We start from the raw sequence: 13376 nt of genomic DNA on the forward strand, positions 1-13376 counted from the left end.
TGGGGGGTGTAATGCTCTGAAAATATCCACCAAATCTAGTTTTTCTATTGTAGTATTTAATTTCTCTGTTGCCTTGTTTATTTTCTGTCTGGAAGATCTGTCTAGTGATGTTAATGCAGTGTTAAAATCTCCAACTATGATTGTATTCCCGTCAATATCCCCCTTTATCTCTGTTACTAATTCTTGTATGTACTTATGTGCTCCTATATTGGGTGCATATATATTAACGAGTGTAATATCCTCATCTTGTATCACTCCTTTAATCATTATAAAATGTCCTTCTTTATCTTTCTTTATGGCCTTTGTTTTCAAGTCTATTTTGTCTGAAATCAGTACTGCAACACCTGCTTTTTTGGCTTTTCCATTTGCATGGAATATCCTTTTCCATCCTTTCACTCTCAATCTATATGTGTCCTTCTCCCTAAAGTGGGTCTCTTGTATGCAGCATATTGAAGGTTCTTGCTTTATTATCCTGTCTGCCACTCTGTGTCTTTTGACTGGAGCATTTAGTCCATTAACATTTACAGTAATTAATGATAGATGTGTGTTTATTGCCATTTTGAACTTATCTTTGCAGTTGAATTGGTATATCCTCTTTGTTCCTTTCTTCTTCCTTTTGTGGTTTGGTAATTTTCCTTTGTATTATCATGGATTTTATTTAATTTTTGTGACTCCTTTGTAAATTTTTGGCTTGTGGTTACCCTTTTTTGTAAATCTATCAACCCATTACTATAACTGTTTTTATTAAACTGATAGTAACATGATCTCAAACCCATCCTACTGTTAAAAAAATTTAAAAAAGAAAGAAAAAAATATTCTGTATTTCCCTGCCTCCCTCTCCCACTCTCAGTGATTTGTATGTCTTCTTTTATAATTTCATGTTTACTTTATTTGTAATTCATGAGTTATCACCTTTCCAGTTGTGTGTTTCTCATTTCTGTAGCATCCTGCTGCTTTTCTATTTAGAATAGCCCTTTCAATATTTCTTTTAGCATGGGTTTAGTGTTGCTAAACTCCTGCAGCTTTTTTTTTGTCTGTGAAACTCTTTATTTCTCCTTCTATCCTCAAGGATAGCCTTGCTGGATAAAGGATCCTAGGCTGCATCTTTTTTTCATTCAGGGCTTTGAATATATCTTGCCACTCCCTTCTGGCCTGTAGTGTTTATGTAGAGAAATCAGCTGAGAGCCTTATGGGGGTTCCCTTGGGGGTTCCCTTGTAACTTACTCTTTGCTTTTCTCTTGCTGCGTTTAGAATCATTTCTTTATCCTTGACTCTGGCCATCTTGATTATGATATGTCTTGGTGTGGGTCTATTTGGGTTCTTCCTGTTTGGGACCCTCTGAGCTTCCTGTACTTGGGTATCTGATTCCTTCTTTAAGTTTGGGAAGTTTTCAGTCATGATTTCTTCAAAAACCTTTTCAATCCCCTTTGATCTTTCTTCTCCTTCTGGGACCCCTATTATGCGAAGATTGGGATGCTTTGTATTATCCCATAGGTCCCTTATGCTATTTTCATTATTTTTTATTTGCTTCTCTTGTAGTTCTTCTGAATGGGTGCTTTCTATTGCCCTGTCTTCTAGATCACTAATTCGTTCCTCTGCATTATCTAGTCGGCTTTGCACAGCTATTAGATCACTCCTCATCTCTGTCAATGAGTTTACCCATTCTACTTGGCTCTTCTTTATAGCTTCAATTTCATTTTTGACATATTTTATATCTCTAAACACTATCTCTTTTAATTCCTTCAGCAATTCGATCACTCCTTTTTTGAAATCTTGATCTAGTAGGCTATCGATGTCTATTTCGTTGATCTTTCTTTCAGGGGATTTCTCTTGTTCTTTTAATTGGGAAAGGTTTTTCTGCTTCTTCATCTTGCTCATACCTCTTTGGCACTGTGGTTTATGGAGTATCAGTTGTTTATTTTGGTCCTTAAGGATTTTATCTATCTGATGCCTATTTAGGAATAGAACTTAGGAAAAAAAGAAAAAAAAAATAAGAGAGAGAGAGAAAGAATTTTAAAAGAAGGGAGAAAGAGGGTTTGAAAACAGTGTATAATGAATAATAGAAGAGTGAGTTGAAGCAGAGTATTAATCGGGTTGAGACGTCCTTTTGAAACCTTTACAAAAAAAGGGGGGGGAGATGAATAGATGTATTTGAAACCTGTGTCTAATCAATAGCAGGACATCAAAACCCAAGAGAAATAGAAATGAATTAAGAAGTAAAGATTAAGAGAGTAATAGAAAATAGAACAGGTAAAAACAGATTTAAAAAAAAAAGGGGGGGGAGTTGTCGGTGTTCTCCTGGAGTCTGTGTGCTTTTAATGTGAAGTCTTTCTGCCTTCGTCCTGTTTTGGAAGCTCAGCTTGCTGTTTTCAGAGGCCCTCCGTTGGCGCCCTCTTCTGTGCTGCTCCCAGCACCTGTCGGCAAGCAGATCGCGCCTCCTCCTAACACTGGGTCAGGTGCAGCTCTCTGCTGTGGGCGGGCGGGTCGCTGCCCCTCTGGATGCCGCAGTCAGATGTTGCAGACTGGCCGGGTAGGAGGGCGGGTCGTGCCCCCTCCCAGCACCTCGGTCAGGGGCTGTGTTCCTGCCCGAAAGGCGGGGGGGCCGCTCTCGCTCTACCTGCGCCGCCGCCGGTAGCTCCGCTGCTCTGTGCGGCTTCGTGCTCCGCCCTGGTCGGCGCTCCGCGGGTGGGCTCCGGGAAGACCGAGGGACAGCCTTGTCCCTGCTCCGAGCCAAAACCCAGCTCCTTGTTTGTCTTTGTGGAGCAAGTTCTCTGAGGGACCAGGATGGAAGGATCCTATCTGCCCCGGGCTGCAGGCCAGTCTCAGTCTGGCCTTTGCGGCTGCTAAGCCCTTCGGTGTGGATGCAGGTTTCGCCCCCGCCCCCGCCCCCGCCTGGGTGCTAAGCGCGGAGGATATGGCGGCTGTGCCTGAGCCCCGCCTCTCTTCCCCCGAAAACTTTCCGCGGGTTTTCAGAGATGGGGGTGTGCACCCTTCCCCCGAGAGCACATCAACCTTGCTGTTTTATGGAGGGCCCAGGTTGTTCTGCCCTGTGCACCCACAGCCACGGCGCGCAGCCCCTTGCGTTCCCCCGGGGCTGCCTCCGTGCAGCCACTTCCGTCCTCCGTCCGGCTTGTGCAGCCTGGCCCTGCCCACCGCTGCCGGCCGCGTCTCAGGCTGGGTGTCGGGGGGACGCTCTGTGCCCGTTTAACTTAGTTTTGTCAGTCAAGGGCTGCTCTGTACAGATCCGAGCCTCGGAGGCTCCCCCTCCGTCCCGCTGGCCTCTCAGTTGGAGAGGGGAGACCCAGCGAGCGAGCGCCAGTCCTCCTTTGCCGCTCCCTCCCCGCAGGACTCGTCCCGCGCTTCTTTGCCTTTTGTTCTTTCTTTTTTCCTTTTCTCCTACCAGATTTTTGGCATCTTTATCTTTTGAAGAGGGCGATGTTCTGTCGGAGTTCCACAGGTGCTCTGGTCGGCTGAGTGGGTCTGTAGATGTGGGTCTTGTGTATTTGTGGGAGAGGGTGACCTGCGAGCGTCCTTCTACTCCGCCATCTTCTCCGTCCTCTAAAATATTTTTAATGTGCCAGATGGTATGAAATTGGAATGGTAGCAAAAGGTAGCAATGGAAAGAAAGTCTCCTCAAATCTTGTCCCCAAGCCACCTGGCTTCCCAACCCTAAGTCAGCGACTGTGAAGTTCTTAGTCCCACCAGACGTGTTCTCAGCATGGGCGAGGTCATGTGCACTTCACACACTCACACAGACTTGTATCACCTACGCCAGCTTTGGGACGGCTTTGTCTTGAGGCTTTAAGCATTTTCTTGGCCACTTAGCCTTCAGTACGTGGATTATCCGGGCGTACTTAACCAGCAGTGGGTTGTTCCAAGCACAGCACCGGGCTGGCTTTTGGGGATGCCCTTGGGACGTGCATTTCGCGTGGACAGGATTGCTGTCATTTACTTCCCTGGACCATTGGGGTCACCCTGCAGGTCCTCCGAGGCCACGTGCCCGTTTTCCTGAGGGATCAGTTGACGACAGAAAATGCACGTTTTGCCACCTAATGAGTCGTGCTGTTCCTGTGCTCGGTGGTGACGTTAGCTTCCATCTGCCAAGCGCCCACCGGGCGTCCAGGCCTGTGCCCGGGCCGGCCCTGTCTGTGTCTGCAGGTCGTGTCTCTGACCTGTTAGGGTGGTGCTTGGCTGACCAAAGAGTGGGTGTTCAGGGGCAGAAAGTGATGTGCACCCCCAGTATTTGGCCCCCAACGTGCTCGATTCCATGGAGAGAGAAGCTGCTCCTGATTCTGTTTCGCGAACGGACGTCTCCTTCTGAGCTCCCGCAGGTGCGCCTCTGCCCTCTCACTCTGCCCGCTAGCCTGGTGTTCTGGTCCCCAAAGGTCCAGCACGCCTGCCGTTGAACACCGGTCCCTGCCAGCTTTCACCCAAGCTTTCGAGGTTACTCAAGGCGCCTGTCAGCCTCGCAGCATCTCCAGCTGCCCAGAGCCTCCCTCTCCTCCTTGTCCACGACCCACCCTTCCCCGGAGTCTTCCTCCTGTGCCTGCCCACCTCCCGAGCATCGTGGACCTCGCCTCTGTCTTGCAGGGCCAGCGCTGTCTGGTCCATCACGTGGCTGCTCACCCCTTCTTCCTGTCGCTGCCTCTCTTCCCCAGAGGCGTTCCTCGTCCTCCTGGGTGCCCACTCCCCCACCGTGGGACTGCAGGGGTCAGGCCCTCGCTTTGGTTCCCACACTCATTCGATGCAAACATCATGCGTCTGAAACCTGGCATTTCTTGACTTTTAGGCATTTTGTGACTTGACTTCTTGGTCATAATGTGGAGGGAAGGAATTTGGGAATTTTCAGAAAACGTATAAAAAGTGCATCTCTTTCTGGCTTACATCAGAAATTGACACGTTATACACTGACTGTGCTTCAATTTTTAAAAAAGTGAAAAAAAAAAGCGAATCTCTTTTGGAAGGAGAAGCATTCTCCCCCAGCGTGGTGGTCGCTGGGGCAGCTGTCAGGCTGGTCACGTCTGCCCGTAAGTGCATGATGTGGGTGGTGGTGCAGGGGCGCACTGTGAGAAGTGGCAAGTGGGGGACGAGGGACATCCAGGTCATTTGGGTCTTCTGGATTGGATAGGTCATCTCCCCCTGCACCCCTGGGGGTGAGAGGCAGAGATGCTGGTTAGGGGAGGCCACCCCAAGTGTGCTGGCTGGGCAGGGTCTGGGGTCTCCTCATCCTTCTGACACACCCTGAAGTATTCCAACTGGATCTTCAGCGTCTAAGATGTTTTTGAGGATCGAAACTCTGGCACAAAAAAATCTTCTAAACCATAAATGTTGTTGTAAACATTTGGATTTTCAAAATCCAACCATCATCCACTGTATCTTTGTTAGTGGGATTACAGGCAAGTGACTGTCTTAAAAAAAAACCCAGACAGTCGGAAGTTGAGTGACTGCAGGGTCAGCTCCAGGAGAGCCAGGAGCCTTCCTAGTCTCCACACTTGGCAAACATCCGGGTTCAGAAGGGTCTTAATGCCCCCGACAGGATGGGGCCTGGCGGGTGCGTTCTGGTTCCCGAGACAGAGCGCTGACTGGGAGTCGGAACAGCCACGTGAACCGGGCGTGTCTCAGCTCCTCCGGGTGGAAGTGACGCGAGGGGGTGGGTCCCTCTGGTTTGGCAGACGGCACAGTTGGGGTGTGGTGACCCGGCACTTAGGTAAGTCACAGCATCTCACCTTGTTTTACCCTCTTGTTTTACAGATGCCTTTGTGAATAGCCAGGAATGGACGTTAAGTCGATCTGTCCCGGAGCTCAAAGTGGTGAGTGGTCCTTCGGCCTTGGTGGTTGTCATTCCTCACCTGCAGGAGGCAGGGGCTGGAAGAGGAGAGGTGTGACCTGTAAGCACACGAAGCCTGCATCCCCAGGGGCCCACTCATCCCCTGGGGCCCGGAGTGGGGGCTTGCTCTGGTGGGTCCTTAAGAGGGGGCCAGGTGGGCTGTGTTTGGGGCCGGAGCCTTGAGTGTGTCTGATGGCCACAACCAGCGCCAGCCAGAGTGGCCTTGTGTGCAGGGCTGAGTCTGTCCGTCCGTCAGTCATCCTTTCTCGTATCTGTGTGTGTGAGAGAGAGACTCTGTCTCTCTCTCACACACACACACACACACACACACACACACACACATAACCATGGCTTTACTGGTCCTTTGCAGGACTTCCGTGGAAAATTTCTGCAGTTAGCCGTCAAGCTTTGTAATTCGTCATTTTTAAAACATGTGACTGCTGACTGTCACAGAGGAGCAGCACCCAGTGAACAGAAGCTTTGTTTCTGTTATGAGCTTTAAATGCTCTTCAGTGAGACTGTTCAAAGCCCAAATATGGCTTAAATGAAAAACGACCTGGGCCGGTTGTGACACCCCTGAGCCCTCCCCGCCCCCAGTATAGAGGGAAGGATAAATGGAACTATTAAATAATCACATTCTTTGTTATGAAATAAGTGGCATCGGAGGGAGGTGGTCGTCTGTATTTTAAACTTCTCAAGGGATGGACTCTGAGATGGAAGCAGGCAAGCCCTTCCTGTCTGGCGGCCAGCCGGCCGCTGGTGGCTCCGCCCTCCCCAGCCCCTCACCCTCAGTGTTTCCATCCCCTGCACGTGCCCTTCCTGCCGAGGTCCACCGGTTTGTGGATCCAGCCCGTCTGCCTGGGGAACTCCAGAGGCCCCTGGACGCCGGGGCCCCAACCCCAGCAGTGCTTCATGGTTGGTCCAGGGAGGGACAGGCCCTTTCTGGCTTCTCAAACTGAGATGAAGAGATTGAGCAACAAAGAAGTTCTGGATTTTGAAGAGAGTGTCTGTGACCTTTGTCGCCAAGAAAAACACGGCTTTCAGCTTAAGCAACAAGGGACAACTTGTGGGCAGGTCCTTGGACATTGGGAGGCGTGCCCCCTGCCTCCTGCCAGCGGCATCCCCTCTGCCGGGCCACCTCCGGGCTGCCTTCCCCTGTGCCTCCCACCGGCTCTGACCTTTCTCGGCAGCTCCTGCCAGCAGTTTCTTTCCTCTCGGGAGACAAAGGGTCCCACAGTCCTGGTGCCATCTCAGGAACGTGGGTTCCGCAAGGCTGGCCTCAGGACAGCGCCCCTCTGTCCTCTGTGCTCTGTCACCACCGTCCCCGGGACCCGGCCAGGAAGCACTGGCAGCGGTCCCTGCAGAGCCGGCAGGGTGCTGCTCAGTTTCCCAGGAAGACCTTCTAGTTTCAGATGCTCCTTCGCGAGGCAGCCAACGCTCAGGCCCAGCGAGCGGCATGAAACCAGGGGCACAGTGTTTCAGGGATGATGACACGTCCTCTGTGTGGGGCGTGCTGTGCGTGGAGTCGGCGGGCTTAATCCCCAGGGCTGCCCAGGAGCTGGGACTGTTGTCATCCCCGTCACACGGGCGGGGGCCTGAGTCTCGGACGTGAAGAAGCCCCAGGCAGTGAGAGGCGCAGCCGGGGTTTGAGCCTGGAGCTTGTGCTTCCACGTCAGCACCACCGGCAGAACTTTCTGCAACACGGAGACGTTCTCTGTCTTCACTGTCCATGGTGACAGCCACGGACCCCCTGTAGCGAGTACAAATGATGAGCTGAATTTTAAATTTTAGTTTAAGCTTAATTTAGATTAAAGTAGCCACATGAGGCCAGGGGTCACCCTTTCGACCATGTTAGAATCTGTGATCATTGAGTATCAGACCCTCTGGTCTAAACCCAATTTGGGGAGTCAGGTGCTGAGGCCACACCAGCCCATCATTGAGGATGCTTCTGCCAACCCGTTTCCTGCTGGTATTTCAAAAGCACCTTTGAAATAAGAAACACGCCTTGGAGGCGTAGGGGTGGTTTCCTTAACAGGCAGCATGGATTTATGATCCTACATCCTAGCTGGCGCGAATTCCCAGGTTGGATGGACTTCGTCTCAGGAGAAGTCGCTGTGCAGCGTCCTGCCCCCTGACCCGAGCGCTGGCCGAGACTCCAGCAGGCCGGCCAGCTCTGCTCTGGGCCGAGCGCCCCCTGCCGGGCAGGGAGTGGGCAGCTCCGCCTCCTCGACCTCGTCAGCAGATCCCTTCTGTGCTGCGGGGTTCCCAGCATCTCCAGCAAGTGCGCCTTTGTCCAGGGCAGCCTCAGAGTCCGTGTGTCCACAGGGCCGCGATTGTTCCCTGCCCGAGTCCAGCGCCCGGGACGGACGGGTGGTCCCCTAGGTCAGCGTCTTCCGAGCCCCTGACAGTGTTTTCAGAAACGGAGCGATTAAATGACACAGTAACAAGCCTCAGATGGGCTCTTTATGTCACGCTGGGCGATGAATCTTGTGGAATCTGTCGGAGAGAAACCGTCAGTGTCGGCTTGCTGTGCGAGAGCGGGGCCGTGCCGCGCACTGTCCGAGGTCGCGTGGTGGCCGGGCAATTGGTGGCCCGCGCTCAGGGCCCTGCGGACGCGAGCCCGGCGGCGCACGCCGCGCCCCTTCCCCTCGTGTCTGTGGAGGTGGCGTCCATCAGCCCCTTGTCACATCCTGTCTGTGTGTTTTCACGGAATTCCCAGCTGGGGTTTTTACTGAAGGCCTCGATGCCCTTTTCAGCAAGCTGAGCAAGATAAGCGGGAAGGTGTGGGACAGTCGAGAAATCAGCTTAAAAGGGCCCCCCCAGCTCCTTCCCCTCTTGTGGCGTGGCGGCTCCCAGCCCTGCCCAGAGGACGCCAGGCCAGCGGTGGCGACGTGTTGCCCCAGCATGCACGGCTGCTCCTGCGGTTTTCAGGACGTCACCCGTGTTACCTCGTGTCTCCTCAAGCCCGGAGACCCAGACTGGGGTGGTTCCGCTCTCTGGTTTCCACGCAGCCACGGTTCGTGGGTCCTGGTGGAGCTTTACAGCGTCGAGAGCGTTTTCATCCCTTGTTTTATTTCCTCCTCACAGCTGGCTGTTAGTTTCTGCCAGTGTTTCAAATTAAACTAATGCCCGTGGTGTGCAAACGTAAGGAGGTCTATGAGCCAGCCATTCACTCCAAATAAACTCCCCCCCCCCCCGGACGGGGTGAGTTGATCCTTGTGAGGGGAAAGCTCCTTCTGTGCAGATCGCTGACACGTGAGGAAGGAGGAACACCGGCCCCACACAGGAAGAACAGACGGGAGCGGTGTTGGATTTTGAGCCTTTTCCTCCTCAGGAAAGAAAAAACCCCAACCTTAATTAAAAATTTAATTCTGTGGCACACTGTTTTGGATTTTCTCAGCATGAAGCTGACAAACAGCAGGTGCCCTTAAGCAAGAGAATAATTAATAGGTAGAAATTCTCAGATTATAGAGGCCCGAGGCAAAAGGAAGACAGACGTCAAATCAAGAAGACAAACAGCTTTATTGAGGGTCTGTCCACATCGTCTGTGGCCTTGAGCCGAGTGAGAAAGCATCTCATTTCTACCCACTGGCCTTAGAGTCTCTCCTTCGTTCAGTCAGTGCTGCCGAGAGTCCACCTTGGGGTGGGGGCAGCCCGGGGTGTGGAGGGCCAGGGAGAGGTGAGACCCAGTGCCTTGTCAGCACTGGAGGGCATCAGCCCCACAGACCGATGCTGGGAAAACGCAGAGGTGAGTGTCACGACAGGGCAGTGAGGAGGGCTCTGGGGAGAGGCACTGCTGGAGGCTGTGGCGTTAGGAGGGCTTCTCAGAGGAGGTGACATCCAAACTGATTGCTGAGCAGTGAGTTAAGAGTCCTATTTCAGGCAGTGATTGACGTGGGATGGTCTGGGTGTCTGGAGACAGCAAGGTCTGTGGGATGGGTTTGGTCCCTGAATACAGAGGACAAAGCACCCTGCGTGGTGAGGGGGACAGGATGGGCTTGGGGTTTTAGGTCAGGTTTTAACTTATTTTCTACAATCTCATGCCAAATCTGTTCTCCCTTGTGTTTGTTCTTGTAAGTTATTGGCATCACCATCCATTTATCCAACCAGCCAGCAAACCTTCCCTCCAGCCCTCCCTCCCACCCATCCATCCATCTGTTCGTCTGTCCGGCCATCCATCCATCATCCATCCCGTACTTACAGGCACTTTGTTGGGGCTGGAACCTGGGCCGAGGGTCGGGATTCAGAGTGGTGGCCTTGCTGGTATCCAGGGACCTGCGTGCAGTGGGTCACAGTGTCAGGTGTCTTGAGTGTGTGGAGAAGCAGGAAAAGCATCAAGCACTCTCTTCAGGGGAAGGAGGGAGTTGTGCCCAGGTGGCAGGAAGAAAGAGGTGTTAGTGTGGTTCCTGCCGGGTCTGGGTGCCCACGGCAGACTGTGTACGAGGGTTTGGATGGAGACCCTTTGTTGTGAAATATTTGGACTTGCCGGCCATGGGAGTCTTCCCAAGAATTGTGAAATGAGAGAGTAACACTTTGGCAGTGCCCATGTTAAAGAATCTCTGGCATCCTGGGGGTGGGGGTGGGGCTCCCAGGCAGGCTTTCCCGAGATCCAGGTGATGGGCAGCCCAGCCGGGCCCACGGGACCCTGAAGACGCTCCCAGGTGCGGGGGTCCTGGGACATCTGGGCGGGATGGGAGTCGGGATGGCTTCCAGGTGTCTGGTGTGAGAGGCTGGTGGGCATGTGGTCCCAGAGGAAGATGAGCAGACTGGGCAGGACGCGGACATGCCGAAGTTTGAGTACTGGCATGGACGATGTGGGTTTACCTGGAGCTGCGGGGTGGGGGCTGGAGAATGAGGGTGGGAACTTGAAGCCTATTTGTGGAGTCCAATGTGTCCAGGCGCACTTGGGGGACCTAGAATCCAGGATCTGGGAGAGCTCGGGTTGGAGCCCATGTGGTCAGAGAGGGAATTCTAAGAGGAAGCCCAGGGTGGGAATTTGAAGAAAGAGAATCTCAGTTCTACAGCTTCTGGTGATGGGCCTGGGTCAGGAGTTGGAGAAAGGCTCATGGTTTTAGAAATTGAAGTCCTTGGTGACCTCGGGCAGTGTCCTGGAGGATGGGGTCAGACCTTCAGGGCAGGGGCAGGGGTGGGTGGAGCCTGGGGGTGGGCAGAGCCTGAGGCCTGGCCTTGAAAGGAATGGCAGCCTCTCCATTAGGAGGGGACCCATCTCCAGGGCAGGTCTCCTGTCTTGCTTTCCTTAAAGAGAGGATTGATTTGATCATGCCGCCGTGCAGATAGGAAAGTCCTGTTGGGGGAGGGTAAGACTCAGATGCGGGACAGTCATGGTGACCAGCATGGCCTGGGAGGTCGAGGTGGTGGGGTGAGACCTCCAGTGGAGGGAAGGCTTCCGGGGGGGCTGGCTGCCTCCAGGCCAGGTATCTTGGCTGTGGTATAGGGGATTTTTTGAAAAAAGCCAGGGTAGTGCCAACCTTGCCCCGTGGTGACCGGGCCTTCCTACATGCTAGGACAGTGGCCCTCACGTCACTCTGACTCCTTTTTAACCCAGTATGAACCCCTCTGCTGCCCCTACCGTGGCCCCCACTCTGTCCTTGGTCCTGTGGTGTAGACCCCATGTCCAGAGGTAGAGGCTTGCTCTCCCCTCCCTCTGCCTTGGTCCAGTTTTCGCCCCTCGTGTCCTTCCTGGACAGTCTTTTCCCTGCGTGGCTCTTTGTCTGCTAGTCTCACCCGGCTCCAAAATCCTACTCCAGAGTCATGATGGAAGGCACCAGAATGTCCTCCTTACCCCGAGGTCCTCCATCCTGCCACTGTGTGCTGCTTCACCTGGCGCCTGGTGGAGTGTTCTGAGGGTACCTGAAAATGTGGATGGGCTGGCTCAGTGCATAACTTCCCGATGGAACCAGCACTCCTGGCATCTGGAAAAAGGCCACCACCAGTGTGTGTTCGAACTGTGTTGATTCTCTGGGCTGTAGGGGCCGGTGAGAATGAGAGATGTTCACCGAGGGTGTTGGAACCCCTTTCTTCCCAGCAGGAGGATTTAATGAGCCAATTTTTGGCCACCCAGCAGTGCTTGGTTGAGATCAGGTTTAGGATTACACTACATTTGAACTTGTCTGTTTGCAGCTTGCCGCATAGCGTGCTACACTGATGCTTAATGACTGTCCCTGTCTTTGTTCCAGGGAATTGTGGGTAACTTGGCCAGCGGCAAGTCGGCCCTGGTGCACCGGTATCTGACCGGCACGTACGTCCAGGAGGAGTCTCCCGAAGGTATGCTGTTTGGCAGACAGCCTCAAGCTTCAGAGAGTTTAGTTTCTCTAAATTTTTCGTTAGCGTATTCTAAGTCATTACTTTGATGTATCACATATCAAGCAAGTAATAAAATACCAAGCCTCAAAAATCTGCAGGTCCGTTGTTTCCTCTGCAGTATTGTTAGCTGACCAGCTATATTATCTTCACCTCGGCATTTGCAGCAATAAAGTAAAGCCACGAATGCTGTGGAACGTATTTCTTACCTAGTAATTCTGTCCTTTCAAACGTTAATCCAGTGTTGCTCCTGTATTGCTTGGACGTTTCTCTGATCTGGATGTTGAGCTGATGTATAATTTGTATGTTACTTGGAGATACAAGGCCCTTCAGGTGATCACCACCACCGTATGTTTGAGAACGTTCCCCCCCTTATGATCGTATTACAAACATTTGATAATCATTTTGCACGTGAATGAGATATTTCTTTTGCCACCAGGCCTTTACTTCTTCTGTGAACATAACCATGTTTTATGTTTTGCTGTAAATGAAATTGCAGTAGTAACGCTAGGAGACCCTTTAGCCCCCTTGTTCCCTAGTCAAGGTATCTCGCACACGCAGTTTTCTAAATTTTATTTTCTCTCCGTGTAACCTTTGAAAATCCAACTCTGAGACACTGAATTTCTGGTTCCTTCTTTTTCTTACTGGCTGTTCCATTCTTTGCAGACATGGATGCAGGTAACTATACCTTTTCTTCTTGGCAGCTGCTTGTCTTGTTTGGAGAGAGAGGAGAGGCCCAGCTCTGTACCGTAGTGTCCCCTGCCCTCTTTGTTCTGTGTACCATCCTATTTTGTTCCGCTTTCTCCTTTTTTTTTTTTAAGTTAAACATTTCACCCTGTTTTGTCCCTTAGATGTCGTTAGCAGTAGTCCTGAGTAGCTCCCGTGTCTCCTGTAACACCTGTTCTGGTACTTACCTCTTGTCCTGGACACTGTGTGACCGTTCAGGGGAGTGTGGAAGATGGAACCCCGGGCCATCTTTGCTTGGGGCTCTGGCGTGACTTTGCAGAACTTTGCAATCATGTCATCAAGGTCTCGTGGTGGTCACATGAGGGAACGGCTTCTTTTTCCCTTACCCACATTGAAATGATGCTCTTGGAAGACGAGAAGTTAAACTGAAGGTTCAAATTGTGGGAATCAATGGGGAAAAAAACGTAGCTGGACAATGGAAAATATACACAGATGCCAAAAAACTGTGTCCCTTAGGTGAGGCAGGCGAGGAATTTACACG

At 52.0% G+C, this 13376-nt stretch overlaps 1 protein-coding gene across 11 annotated transcripts in view; it reads left to right on the plus strand.

The window, feature by feature from the left end:
- AGAP1 (ArfGAP with GTPase domain, ankyrin repeat and PH domain 1) overlaps positions 1-13376 on the plus strand; it is a 519827-nt gene that overhangs the window by 172953 nt on the left and 333498 nt on the right. For all 11 annotated transcript variants that reach the window (XM_074364534.1, XM_074364535.1, XM_074364536.1 and 8 more), the window contains exons 2-3: positions 5752-5810; positions 12025-12112. In XM_074364534.1, the coding sequence (XP_074220635.1) occupies positions 5752-5810; positions 12025-12112 (147 nt within the window). The remainder of the gene's footprint in view (positions 1-5751; positions 5811-12024; positions 12113-13376) is intronic.

The sequence above is a fragment of the Camelus bactrianus genome, chromosome 5 (assembly GCF_048773025.1).
Source record: "Camelus bactrianus isolate YW-2024 breed Bactrian camel chromosome 5, ASM4877302v1, whole genome shotgun sequence".
Taxonomy (NCBI): Eukaryota; Metazoa; Chordata; class Mammalia; order Artiodactyla; family Camelidae; genus Camelus; species Camelus bactrianus.